This window comes from Branchiostoma floridae, chromosome 3 (assembly GCF_000003815.2).
Source record: "Branchiostoma floridae strain S238N-H82 chromosome 3, Bfl_VNyyK, whole genome shotgun sequence".
NCBI classification, from domain to species: domain Eukaryota; kingdom Metazoa; phylum Chordata; class Leptocardii; order Amphioxiformes; family Branchiostomatidae; genus Branchiostoma; species Branchiostoma floridae.
This window is the reverse complement of record NC_049981.1, coordinates 15,902,820-15,916,654: the sequence shown is the minus strand read 5'-3', so window position 1 is coordinate 15,916,654 and position 13,835 is coordinate 15,902,820. Positions and strand designations below refer to the sequence as shown.

The 13,835-nt window shown below is 40.5% G+C and overlaps 2 protein-coding genes and 2 non-coding genes across 5 annotated transcripts; 2 read left to right on the top strand and 2 right to left on the bottom strand.

Moving 5' to 3' along the window:
* Window positions 1–3,037: 3,037 nt before the first annotated feature.
* LOC118410807 (WSC domain-containing protein ARB_07867-like) lies at window positions 3,038–6,302 on the bottom strand. 2 transcript variants are annotated; one of them, XM_035812638.1, is made up of 6 exons: window positions 6,190–6,302; window positions 5,285–5,425; window positions 4,741–4,899; window positions 4,218–4,373; window positions 3,804–3,962; window positions 3,038–3,498 (listed from the first exon to the last, which is right to left on the bottom strand). In XM_035812638.1, the coding sequence occupies exons 1-6, from the start codon at window positions 6,224–6,226 to the stop codon at window positions 3,416–3,418; spliced, it is 735 nt and encodes a 244-aa protein (XP_035668531.1). In that variant the 5' UTR covers window positions 6,227–6,302; the 3' UTR covers window positions 3,038–3,415. The 2 variants fall into 2 exon arrangements, with proteins under 2 accessions (XP_035668531.1, XP_035668532.1); XM_035812639.1 differs by having other exon boundaries at window positions 4,218–4,370; window positions 6,190–6,297.
* Window positions 6,303–7,170: 868 nt separating this feature from the next.
* Trnam-cau lies at window positions 7,171–7,242 on the top strand. The gene has a single exon. It is a non-coding gene; the product is annotated as a tRNA-Met (tRNA).
* A 1,201-nt stretch (window positions 7,243–8,443) lies between these two features.
* Window positions 8,444–8,515, bottom strand: Trnam-cau. The gene has a single exon. It is a non-coding gene; the product is annotated as a tRNA-Met (tRNA).
* Window positions 8,516–10,794: 2,279 nt separating this feature from the next.
* On the top strand, window positions 10,795–13,775 carry LOC118410809 (WSC domain-containing protein ARB_07867-like). Its single transcript, XM_035812640.1, has 6 exons — window positions 10,795–10,910; window positions 11,411–11,551; window positions 11,929–12,087; window positions 12,452–12,604; window positions 12,867–13,025; window positions 13,341–13,775. The coding sequence occupies exons 1-6, from the start codon at window positions 10,871–10,873 to the stop codon at window positions 13,424–13,426; spliced, it is 738 nt and encodes a 245-aa protein (XP_035668533.1). The 5' UTR covers window positions 10,795–10,870; the 3' UTR covers window positions 13,427–13,775.
* The last annotated feature ends 60 nt before the right edge of the window (window positions 13,776–13,835 follow it).

Here is a 13,835-nt window from a genome sequence, read left to right as displayed (position 1 = left end):
AAGACTTGATATCCGTGCACAAAATAAAGCTCTTACCAACAAGCTTTCGATCAGTCCTCTGATCCGTCTCAAGTTGAAATAGCCAGAAGGATCAGAGTACTGATTGAAAGCTTGTTTGTAAGCGCTTTATTTTGTGCACGGATATAAAGTCTTAAAATTGTAACATAATGTTGACTATCGTCACAGATGAACTTACATTAAAGTAGAACCGTATTATACATTATTGTATACTGAACAAAGAAGGTAAATGAGACTTATAAATAAATTGAAAGGGAAACAACATCTATTCTATACTCAAACTAATTGCTTGGTTTAACGGATAGACTGCCTGCACCGTATTAGATGGCTACACATACCGTTCATCTTTTCATCAGGCGGTATTTTCTACGGTAGATTCATTACATAAAAATTCTTGTAAAAGGAGTTGTTTTAATCGTTGGGACTGCTTGAGATAAACGCATATCGGTACACACTCACATCCACATCGAGCGTGCATCCGGAATTCAATGACAGGTCGCCAGGTGGCGAAGAAACTACCAAGGGTTCTTTGTCTGAGCCGTTTGTGCGCTGGAATAGCGTACGCGTCGTCTTGTGTGGGACATCTGGTGAGAACCCTAGGCCTGTTGGTGTTTTTTCCATTCCACATCCCATCAGATTTCGTGAGACTTCTGACAAGGACTTTCCTTTTAGATAGTCAGGGCTGGCGCATTTAAAAGTACGGTCAGGATAGAAGGACAGAAAGCAGGCATCACACACTTCACACCGGGCGGTAACCGATCCAGAACTGTCGGCCGCTGAACGTAACTGTGATTCAGCCGGTTCTACCAGACATTCATGTTTGACCATTAACCACAGCATTGTACAGTCACAGTGGAGGGGGTTGCCGAATATTGGTGTGCTCCCTATGAATGGATACCCCAGCTCTTGTAAGGAGAAAGACGCTAGCATGTTTTTTGACAGACCAACGTGGAACAATTTGGGCAACTGCTTCACGACAACATCTAAACTGACGTGTGTGATTCGGTTGTAGGACAAATACAGGTATTCCAGATTTGGAAGGTTGTGGAGAGTTTCCCAGTCAACGGTCCCAATTTGGTTAAACTTTAAGTCCAGTGCAGATAGGTTTTTCAATACGGGAACATCGGTTAAGTTTTTGATACAGTTGGAGGAAAGTTCCAGACGGTTCACATCAGCCGGTGCGCTTTGAGGAAATGTTGTTAACTCTAAGTTACGACAGTTCAACCTCACCCATGGAAACGGCTTGTCCGTTTCCTTTGAAATTGTGCAGCCTTGTGGGAAAGCGAGTCCTCTCATAGAGGCAATACCCAAACAAAGAGCGGCAGTGAGCCACAGACGACTGTGTTTGCTTCGTTTTTGTGACTTTACCCGAAGTCCTTCATATACTGACAACATAACGGTCTGCATTTTCCCAATATGTCAGCAATATTTGTGCGGGAATATCAAATTAAAGATTCCTCCGTGTGTCCCGACTTGGCTGCAAGTTCTTTGAAAGAGAAAAAATTGCGAATGATTTCTTGACTGTAAAGTAAAGACGATAGGAAACGTTTCACCTTTGATGCTGTCAGCAAGAAAAACAGGACGATGTTGTCGGTGAGCGGTATGAGAGTCAGTCCTGACGTTCCCGTCTCCACCGGTTCCGCAGAATGAAACGCTTCCTAAATAAGCCTGGAAGTATAGGTGCCTTATCAGAATATTCAATAGTTTTTCTACGAATTTTCATTGTCTATGTAAGACATACATTTGGACGAGTAGTTTTTGTGTGTGATCCGAAAAAAATGATAACGTTGGCGTGATATAATAACGTTGACGAGCAGGACACAAGTTATAACGACAAGAAAACGCTCGGGAGATAGTCATGAAGCTGTGGTTAACTTCTCGGTAGTTTACAGCGGTAGACTGATTAATATCCAGTGATCCTGCTGAAGGCTATTTGTGATCAGTGGACCGGTTGTGGAGATAAGTAGAAATACCTGACAAAGCAGACAGAAAATTACATTGTTGATTGCAGTGCGTGTTGATATTTACAGACTATATATTTCAAACATATATGGACGGGAAAGCATCGCACACAATGTCCATTGAAAGGAATGTGCACGTCATTCGACAAGAATCGCAACCGACGATACTACATTAAGAAATACATTCAACTGCCTATTCTACATTTTTCATATGATTTTGATGTTCGATGGATAGAGTTCGGTGGCTAAACTTGAACAATAATACATGTATTATTCTACACCTAATTCGTGTTGAATAAATTGAGGCTGTAGATTCTTTGATATCTTGGCTGAAATTTCCTTATGCCAATTTGAGGATGAAAACAATGACTAAGTGACGAGACAGGGGATTGCATTATGAGTGCTGTACGCGGCTGCATCACGGAGAAGCTCGCCCATTGGTTTATTAGCAGAGACGTGGGCATGAAGTGCCCGGATGTTCACCTTAAAACTTTTCACTGCCACCTTTTCAGACGGAACTTTTAGCTCATGAGCAAACATTCACGGTCTATACAATGATAACACAAACGCGTCATTAAACACGTCATGATGTATCAATCAGCTCCATCTGGCCTTACTTTTACAACTGTCGAAGCAAGAAACCGGTACTATCAGACATTTGTCCATCAAAAACGCCATATTGAAGTTTTTCTACGAACCTTGAAATGACTATGTATTACAGACATTTGGACGATTGTGTAAGAGTCGACAAAATTACCATTCGTAGAGAAAGAAGTCCATATCCTACATAAAGGGTTTGACAGGAAACTGAACAAGGGCTGTCTTTGTACGTACTGCCTCATGCGTTGCAAGCACGTGAAAGCATAATTGCTACAAAGTACAGACGACACGTTGTTGGTAAAGAGTACGACTACGGGGTATATGTGGTGATATTAGATCATTATCCTGTTATCCTGTTAACATCATTGATGGAAAAGTAGTTCTCTACCCCATTGTTAACAGACTTCCATCACTCACTACATCGAAAACGATACCACTCACAAAACAACAACATAGAATTATGTATCTTTACTACAACATCTTTATTATCCGTGTACATGTCACAGTATGTATTTGAATATCAATCAATCAAACCAATTGCAGTACATCTGACCCGGTTGAACAAGTCACATAACGATTACATGCAAAATGTTTTGCAGTTGTAATTGTACCCTAGAGATTGAATTGTATTTAATATACAATATATACATTTTTGTATCATGAGCCTGGATGTTTAACCTTCATCAAAGCACAACTTCGATTAATGAGACGACGAAATGTTAACATTATAGAAATGGAAGTCAAAGAAAGAGCTTTCCTGTTTAAATCTTAAGGCAAGTTTTAAAATGCTACACGCACAACCTTTGCCTCTTCCATATTACTCCATCTATCTGGCGTCAGTTGTCCACGTTGGTACCCATCCTCTTCGCGTTGTCCAGTAAGGCTGCCACTATCCTCTTCAACGTCAAGCTACGCTTTACTGCAGAAAGGGAGGGTGGAAATTTGTGATTTCGTACATAACGTTCTATTATACTAGAAATATTGATCTTCAATCAATACAGTTTCTGAAGTGACATTCATCGTTCACGCTATTCAGGAAGTAATATCCGGTTTTCGTTTAGTTGCAGAGTTGACTATAACACTATTTGCATTCCTTTGAAAGCATTAAAGACAAATGATAAAGACAATGAGGCAACATCTTAATGTGGACAGATATATAGCAAAATCACATATTTGATAATCAACATGGCGGACGTTTGATGTGACGCCATGGCCGTGACGTACCTTGTCCGGTGCTCCACACGGTGACTGTCTCTTCGTTACCTCCACATTTTGATTTCAGATCCCCCGTGCAGCTGACGTCACACTGTGAGTCGGACACTAGGCTGAGGTTTTGCAGGTCCGCTGCCGTCAAACAGCTACAGAACTTGCCTTCGCCTGTCGCTGTTGGAGAAACATGACGAATATGATTAGTAAAGTGAATATGCCGTGCTTGTATTAACTATCTTACGGCGTAGCTACAGGGCCAGTTCTGTCCTAAAAGTTACAGTATCTTGTTAAATTTATTTTGAGTCATACATCAGATGGCTGATATTTTCTTACCAACACAAGTAGTTTATCAAAACCGAAGTTCAAACCAAAGGCTTGTATAATCTAGAATCGCATAAAAATGGTCAATGGGAATAAAAAGGCGCGTACCTGAGTAAGTCTTGCCCTGGGCAGCACAGTGTTGGACACAGTCTGTGTTGGTCATGTCCGGAGACGCCTGGTCGGCGGTGAGCGTGTCCTCACTTCCCGTGTACGTGTAGCAACCTTGGTAGCTCTGGGCGGAGGTCGTCAGCGTACGTTTTGCTGCTGAATGGGCCGGGGATGGATGGAAAGTTGTTATGTCATGCATGGCATTATATAAAACAAGAAAAGTTATTCTTCAAAATGCAGAAGTATGTGTTGCTAAGTGACAGTGATCTTTGACATAAGTCCGGAGGCTATATCCGTTTTTCATCCAATGTACAGATTATATATAGTAGTTTTGTCTTTATACGTAGACATTTGCAGCATGTGGCTCACACACACACACACACACACACACACACACACACACACACACACACACACACACACACACACATGCAGACACAGAGTAATGCCTCCATTTTTCATGGCAGGCATGTTTAATAATGTGACGAGAAAAATAGAGATTCGTTGTACATCCGTAACGTACCTTGTCTGGTGCTCCACACGGTGACTGTCTGTTCGTTACCTCCACATTTTGATTTCAGATCTCCTGTGCAGCTGACGTCACACCGTGAGTTAGGCACTTGGCTGAGGATTTGCAGGTCCGCTGCCGTCAAACAGCTACAGAACTTGCCTTCGCCTGTCGCTGTTGGAGAGACAACATGACGAATATGATTAGTAAAGTGCAAACGCAGTGTTTGTACTAACTATCTGTACTTACGGCTTCGCTACAGGGCCAACTCAAGCTCTTTGATAAGTTTTATCCTAAAAGTATCTTGCATAAATCTATTCAGGGTAGTTATAACACGAACATATAGAGCATATTATATTTTCTCACCAATACAAGTAGTATGTATATAGACCCAAATTTAAATCAAATGCTTCCTCATTCCTGAAACGTACACACACATATTATATAACGTTACATTACATCATACATAAGATTTCAGTGCATATTCTATTCGTGTGGTAGAGAATCATCGTATGATAAAGAGTTTCCCAAAACCCAATAGAAGTCAAAAGGCGCGTACCCGAGTAAGTCTTGCCCTGGGCCGCACAGTGTTGGACACAGTCTGTGTTGGTCATGTCCGGAGACGCCTGGTCGGCGGTGAGCGTGTCCTCACTTCCCGTGTACGTGTAGCAACCTTGGTAGCTCTGGGCGGAGCCTGATCCTGTGAACAAGGGCAGGAGATTGAATCATAATCGTGCGACATGTCAGAATGATTTACTTCTAATAGCACACTGTGCTGTTTTGTTTTGTTGTCGTTGTCGATGTCATATTAAAACGGCCAACGACGATATGGAAGATGAAATACATTGCTACAGTTTTTTGTGTGAAACTTTTTCTGTAACTACTAGTATGAGGATAAGAGCTGTTCAAAGTGCCACCAAAACTCATAACAATCTCCAAACGTTAACTGACAACTTTGTCCACTCATTGCAGAAAGATTTAGCCTGGGCACCATCCGGATAGTAGTTCGCTCCTATGTTCGCTTCTGCTTTCCAGCAGAGAATAGACTGTATATAGTGTATAATGAACGTCAGAGCTAGAAGCGACTGTAAATAGTATATAATGAACGCCGGAGAGAACTTCTTTCCGGATGGTACCCAGACTAAAAAAGAGTCTTCAGGATACTTCAGGAAACAAACCCATACTGAATTTCGTAGCAGTTCTTGTTGGAATAGTTTCTTTTACACCTGTCACCATTGTTATCTTGCACCTTCTGTATCCTTTTTCTATACACTGTTTCAGTTGCAATCAGCCCTCGGGCAAGAACTCTCTTACAACATTCATGCATCATACGTTATACACTTAACTTGCAATTCATTCGACGCCCGACATATACAAACTAAAGCTGGTATTGATAACCACCGCAGCTCTAGACCGATATCAGTTTGATAAGATATTACTACAAGAAACCGGAACACAACTTACCGATAGCGAGCAGGAGGACGAATGTTGAAATTGCCATTGAAATTGTTGAAATCTTGAACAGGACCAACTGACGAGACTTGTCACCGACTCTTGTCAAGCAAGAACTGACAGTTTTTGTCGTCTCTTTTAAACCCATGTGGTAAGAATTGTCTGTCCACAGAATCGGACTCACTTTGCTGTCTGATAGTGGGTAAGTAGTCTGAATCAGGAATTGATGATTTTTGTTGTAATGTAAATCAAAATGAAGGCGTTGTCTGTGAAAAGTACAAGTATGAGGGACAGTGGATAACATTGCTTGATTGTTTTTCAAAGGGAACGGATTATTGTCGTGTCTGGTCAGAACTTAAATTTAATGTTGTCTGTGCAGTAGCAATGGAATTACTGCTACATTTCTATATATGGCCGAGAGATTGATTGCCCCCAGGTACATGTACACTGTCAGCATGGTCATCAGGTAGCTTTGAGCAACACTTAGTTATAGATAAACGATGGTAGGTAGGACACGTCGTTCTATAGACAACTACTGCCATCATATTGTATGTAGTTTTTCTATTTAGTGGTTTTCTCCCAGTAAGATCTGTTACTCGAAAGTTTTGACATCATTTGTCGTCACCCAGAGTCACAACGAGGGCTAAGTCGATGTACGTTGCTCAAATTCTCCCTATTGTGAAGCACAAGTAATTCCGGGGCGCTTTGTCTGAAATGACTAAGATATCCATTCCTTCACAACTTGCTCAGACGTAAACCATATTTCCTCTGTTTCATTGGATCATTGTACATGTATTGCACTAATTTTACTTGATTTTATCTTTTCTTGCTTCCGGCTATTTACAGCTCGAATCTGAATTTTACTCGTAAAGAAAAAAAAGCGTTTCATTATAAAAACACATCGATTCCCAGATAGACAAAAATTGTTGATGTTACGTTTATGTTTTGATGTCGATATGTGTCAGGATATGATTGGCATGATAATGTATGTGCAGCAGCGTGGCGCAGCGGAAGCGTGCTGGGCCCATAACCCAGAGGTCGGTGGATCGAAACCACCCGCTGCTATAAACTTTTTTTCTGCAATTACATGTATTTCCCCCATTTTCATAATGTCTATTACCAAGAAAAAATCACGTACTCCGACTTGATTTGTGGATAACACCCAAAAGTATATACATTTTTGTATGTACATACGCATCTGAAATCTTACATATATAGGTGATCACGAAAGTTGCAAGGAAAATTGAACACATAGAACATGCAGATAACTGTGTCATTAAAGAAACTTTGATTCACTGAATTTGAATAAATGATGTTGATATGTGTCAGGATATGATTGTCAAACAACTTAGCCCTCGTTGTCAAGACTTTCGAGCAACGGGTATTCCTGGGAGTAAACCTCTAAAAGGAAGACAGGCACCTCTGTTACTCCAGTATTCAAGAGAGGTGAGCGGCACAATGTAGGCAACAATTTTGTCTATCTGAGTAAAGGGCACTAAAACCAGATAGAAACCACTACAGGAAGATCCCAAGGTGTTTTAGATGATCCAGCATGGCGCTGGTTAGGATGTGCCCCAGCTCTTTGCTACAAACGCTTGTCAACGACACCGGACACTTAGTTGCCTGCACTGCATCGTACTGCTCATCTGTCTTGAACACCGGAGTAACAAGGGCAGTTTTCACACAGATGGTAGAGTCCCAGTGTTGACCGACGACGAATTCGTCCTATGTGTTACCAGACGACGGACATGATAATGTACAGATGTGCTTTTAGAGGTTTACTCCCAGGAATATCTGTTACTCGAAAGTCTTGACAACGAGGGCTAACTTGTTTGACATGACTCAAATGCACCTTCTAGTGAAGCACAAATCATTCCGTGGCGCTTTGTTTGAAATGACTTATACATCCATTCCTTCACAACTTGCTCAGACGTAAAACTATTTCATGTTTTACTGTGACGTGTGCATAGCAAAGTGTGGCAAAAGTGCACAATAAAAGTCTTCATTTATTCAAATTAAGTGAATCAAAGTAATTCATTCATTTATGGCCAGTGATCTGCATGTTCTGTGTGTTCAATTTTCTTTGCGACTTTCGTGATCACCTGTATAAGTATATCATAAGAGTTCAGACATCTTTTCTTATGCGTGCGATCATATGTATATATCGTATGTCCGAGTCAGAATCATGAAGGACTACGTTAGATTTTTCTTGGTAATAGATACATGTATTATGAAAATAGGGAAAATAATTGAAGAAAAAAGTTTCTAGCAGCGGGTGGTTTCGATCCACCGACCTCTGGGTTATGGGCCCAGCACGCTTCCGCTGCGCCACGCTGCTGCACGTACAATATCATGCCTATTATATCGCGACACGTCATATGCATAACATCATCACAACATAAACGTAACATCAACAATTTTTGTCTATCTGGGAATCGATGTGTGTTTATAATGAAACGCTGTATTTTCTTTACAAGTAAAATTCATATTCGAGCTGTTAATAGCCCGAAGCAAGAAAAGATAAAATCAAGTAAAAACTGTTCCAATACAATGATCCAATGAAACAGATGTGAAACATGGTTTACGTCTGAGCAAGTTGTGAAGGAATGGATAGAAGGTGCATTTGATATGTCAAACAAGTTAGCCCTCGTTGTCAAGACTTTCGAGTAACAGATATTCCTGGGAGTAAACCTCTAAAAGCACATCTGTACATTATCATGTCCGTCGTCTGGTAACACATAGGACGAATCCGTCGTCGGTCAACACTGGGACTCTACTATCTGTGTGAAAACTGCCCTTGTTACTCCGGTGTTCAAGACAGATGAGCAGTACGATGCATGCAGGCAACTAAGTGTCCGGTGTCGTTGACAAGCGTTTGTAGCAAAGTGCTGGGGCACATCCTAACCAGCGCCATGCTGGATCATCTAAAACCTTGGGATCTTCCTGTAGTGGTTTCTATCTGGTTTTAGTGCCCTTTACTCAGATAGACAAAATTGTTGCCTACATTGCCTACCTCTCTTGAATACTGGAGTAACAGAGGTGCCTTTCCCCCCTTTAGAGGTTTACTCCCAGGAATACCCGTTGCTCGAAAGTCTTGACAACGAGGAATAAGTTGTTTGACATGACTCAAATGCACCTTCTAGTGAAGCACAATTTACACTATTTACCATACACTATTTACACTATAAGCACTCGTCTATGCACTATTTATTATTATTTTTATATATTTTGTTCATGTATCAACTTTCAACACGTTTTACAGTGACGTGTGCATAGCCAAGTGTGGCAAAAGTGTACAATAAAAGTCTTCATTCATTAAAATAATGATTTATTCAAATTAAGCTAATAAAATTTTCGTTTATTCTATGACCAATTGTCTGCATGTTCTATGTGTTCAATTTCCCTTGCAACTTTCGTGATCACCTCTATATGTAAGATTTCAGATGCGTATGTACATACAAAAATATATATACTATTGGGTGTTATCCACAAATCAAGTCGGAGTACGTGATTTTTTCTTGGTAATAGACATTATGAAAATAGGGGAAATACATGTAATTGCAGAAAAAAAATTTCTAGCAGCGGGTGGTTTCGATCCACCGACCTCTGGGTTATGGGCCCAGCACGCTGCTGCACATACCATTATCATGCCAATCATATCCTGACATATCACAACATAAACGTAACATCAACAATTTTTGTCTATCTGGGAATTGATGTGTGTTTATAATGTAACGTTGTATCTTCTTTACAAGTAAAATTCAGATTCGAGTTGTAAATAGCCCGAAGCAAGAAAAGATAAAATCAAGTAAAATTAGTCCAATACATGTACAATGATTCAATGAAACAGATGAAATATGGTTTACGTCTGAGCAAGTTGTGAAGGAATGGATATCTTAGTCATTTCAGACAAAGCGCCCCGGAATTACTTGTGCTTCACAATAGGGAGAATTTGAGCAACGTACATCGACTTAGCCCTCGTTGTGACTCTGGGTGACGACAAATGATGTCAAAACTTTCGAGTAACAGATCTTACTGGGAGAAAACCACTAAATAGAAAAACTCCATACAATATGATGGCAGTTGTTGTCTATAGAACGACGCGTCCTACCTACCATCGCATATCTAACTAAGTGTTGCTCAAAGCAAGGAGCTTTTATCAGATAAAATCTCCTTGCTCAAAGCTACCGGATGACCATGCCGACATCGTACATGAACCTGGGGGCAATGAATTCCACTCTACTAATAGTTTACGGAAAAACGTATTTTGCGTTGCTACAAGTTCTACCTCTGTTATATATGCATTTTTTGAATGTGTATATAAATACATTGTATCTCTCTCGGCCATATACATGTATAGAAATGTAGCAGCAAATCCATTGCTACTGCACAGACAACATTAAAGTTCTGACCAGACATGACAATAATCCGTTCCTTTTGAAAAACAATCAAGCAATGTTATCCACTGTCTCTCATAATTGTACTTTTCACAGACAACCCCTTCATTCTGATTTACATCATAACAAAAAAATATCAATTCCTGATTCAGACAACTAGTAGACAGCAAGGTAAGTCCGATTCGGTGGTCAGACAATTCTTACCAGATGGGTTTAAAAGAGACGACAAAAACTGCTATGTCACTTCTTGCTTGACAAGAGTCGGTGACAAGTCTCGTCAGTTGGTCCTGTTCAAGATGGTGGCAATTTCAACATTCGTCCTCCTGCTCGCTATCGGTAAGTTGTGTTCCGATTTCTTGTTGTAATATATTATCAAACTGATATCAGTATAAAGCTGCGGTGTTTATTGATACCAGTTTTAGTTCATGTCGGGCGTCAAATGAATTGCAAGTGTTCATGAATGTTGTAAGAGTATTCTTGCCCGAGGGCTGATTGCAAACTGAAACAACAAGAACTTATACGAAGTACAATATGGGTTTGTTTCCTGAAGTATCTTTCTGCAATGAGTGGGGTTTGTGGAGTTAAGAAAGTTGTATTCTCGACAGTAAACGTTTGGAGATTGAGTTTTGTTGGCTTTTTCAACTGCTCTTATAGTTGGAGCAAAAGTTTGACAAAACCCTGTAGCAATGTATTTCTTCTTCCATCGTCGTTGACCACTTTTAATATGACATCGTTTTTCGTAGATAACAAAACATGGCAAAGCACAGTGTGATATTAGAAGTTTACCATTCTGACATTCTCACTATTATGATTCAATCTTCCGCCCTTGTTCACAGGATCAGGCTCCGCCCAGAGCTACCAAGGTTGCTACACGTACACGGGAAGTGAGGACACGCTCACCGCCGACCAGGCGTCTCCGGACATGACCAACACAGACTGTGTCCAACACTGTGCGGCCCAGGGCAAGACTTACTCAGGTACGCGCCTTTTGACTTCTATTGGGTTTTGGAAAACTCTTTATTGTAATGCTATTCAAATGCGATACAAATACTAAATGTACTGAATGAGTTTTTATCATGCACAATATTATTACATACGTTTCTGGAATGAATGTTTAAAATTTCAGTTGATAGGCACACTCCTTTTACTTGTATTGGTAAGAAGATATCAACTATATGTTCGTGTTTTAACTACGGACCCTCAATAGATTTAAACAATATACTGTAACTTTCAGTTTGAATTTAAATTTATGAGCTTGAGTTGGCCCTGCAGCATAACCGTAAGTTCAGATAGTTAGTACAAGCACGGCGTATGCACTTTACTAATCATATTCGTTATGTTGTCTATCCAACAGCGACAGGCGAAGGCAAGTTCTGTAGCTGTTTGACGGCAGCAGACCTGCAAATCCTCAGCCAAGTGCCTAACTCACGGTGTGACGTCAGCTGCACAGGAGATCTGAAATCAAAATGTGGAGGTAACGAACAGATAGTCACCGTGTGGAGCACCGGACAAGGTAGGTTACGACCATGGCGTCATTAAACGTCTGGTTATGAAATATTTTATTTATCTTTCTCCCCACATGAACATGTTGCATCATTGTCTTAGACCGTCACGTTCAAAGGACTGCAATTAGTGCGACAGTCATCTCTACAACTGGATGAAAACCATATACAAATGTACTACCTCCTGAAGAACGATGAATGTCACTTCAGAATCTGTATTTTGAAGATTTTTATCGATATTTCTAGTTTTATATAACTTAATGTATGACATTGTAAATTTCATTTATCCCCCTCCCCAATTTCGAAGAATAACTTCTCCTTTTTTATATAATGCCGTGTATGACATAACAACTTTTCATCCCCCTCGCGCTGCAGCAAAACGTACGCTGACGACCTCCGTCCAGAGCTACAAAGGTTGCTACACGCACACGGGAAGTGAGGACACGCTCACCGCCGACCAGGCGTCTCCGGACATGACCAACACAGACTGTGTCCAACACTGTGCTGCCCAGGGCAAGACTTACTCAGGTACGCGCCTTTTCATTCTTATTGAACTTGTTGTGATTCTAGTGTAAGCCTTTGATTTGAACTTCAGTTCAAATAAACTACTTGTGTTGGCAAGAAAATATCAGCCATATGATGTATGACTAAAATGAATTTAATAAGATACTGTAAGTTTTAGGATAAATATCAATTACATGACTGGCCCTGTATTAATTTAAAGCCGTAAGATAGTACAAGTACGGCGTATTCATTTTTCTCATCATATTCGTCATGTTGTCTCCAACAGCGACAGGCGAAGGCAAGTTCTGTAGCTGTTTGACGGCAGCGGACCTGCAAACCCTCAGCCTAGTGTCCGACTCACAGTGTGACGTCAGCTGCACAGGAGATCTGAAATCAAAATGTGGAGGTAACGAACAGACAGTCACCGTGTGGAGCACCGGACAAGGTACGTCACGACCATGACGCTATCAAACGTCTGCCATGTTGGTTATAAAATATATGAGTTTTGTATATTTCTTTCCACATACACATGTTGCCTCGTTGTCTTTGTATCGTTATGTTGAAAGAGCCCATGGCAGCAAATATCTAAAGAGGAATTTCTGCCATCCCTGCAACTGGATGAAAAACAGGTTTCACGTATACTGACTAACGTAAAAGATGAATGTCACTTCAGAATCTGTATTTTGAAGATTGTATATCAACATTTCTAGTTTTATATAATGTTGTGTTTGACATCACAAATTTCTATGCCCTTCTGCAGTAAAGCGAATGCTGACGTTGAAGAGCATGATGGCAGCCTTACGGAACAACGCGAAGAGGATGATGGGTACCAACGTGGACAACTGACGCCAGATAGATGGTGTAATATGAAAGAGGCAAGGGTTGTGGGTGCAGCATCTTAAAACTTGTCTTAAGATTAGAGCAGAAAAGGTCTTTCTTTGACTTCCATTTCTACTCTGAGATAATTTTGTTGTCTTATCAATCGAAGGTGTGTTTTGATACAAAAATGTACTGAATACAATTCAATGTCGCTCTCTAGAATCTACAACTACAACTGCAAAAACATTTTGCATGCGATCCCTATGTGTTCTGTGACTTGTTCAATCGGGGTTTCAAGCCAGACGTATCAGTATGGATTTGATTGCATTTAGATACTGTGATGTATGGATCGATAATAAATATGTTGTAGCTATAATTCTGTGTTGCTGTTTTGTGAGTGGCGCCGTTTTTTATCTAGTGAGTGATGGAAGTCTGT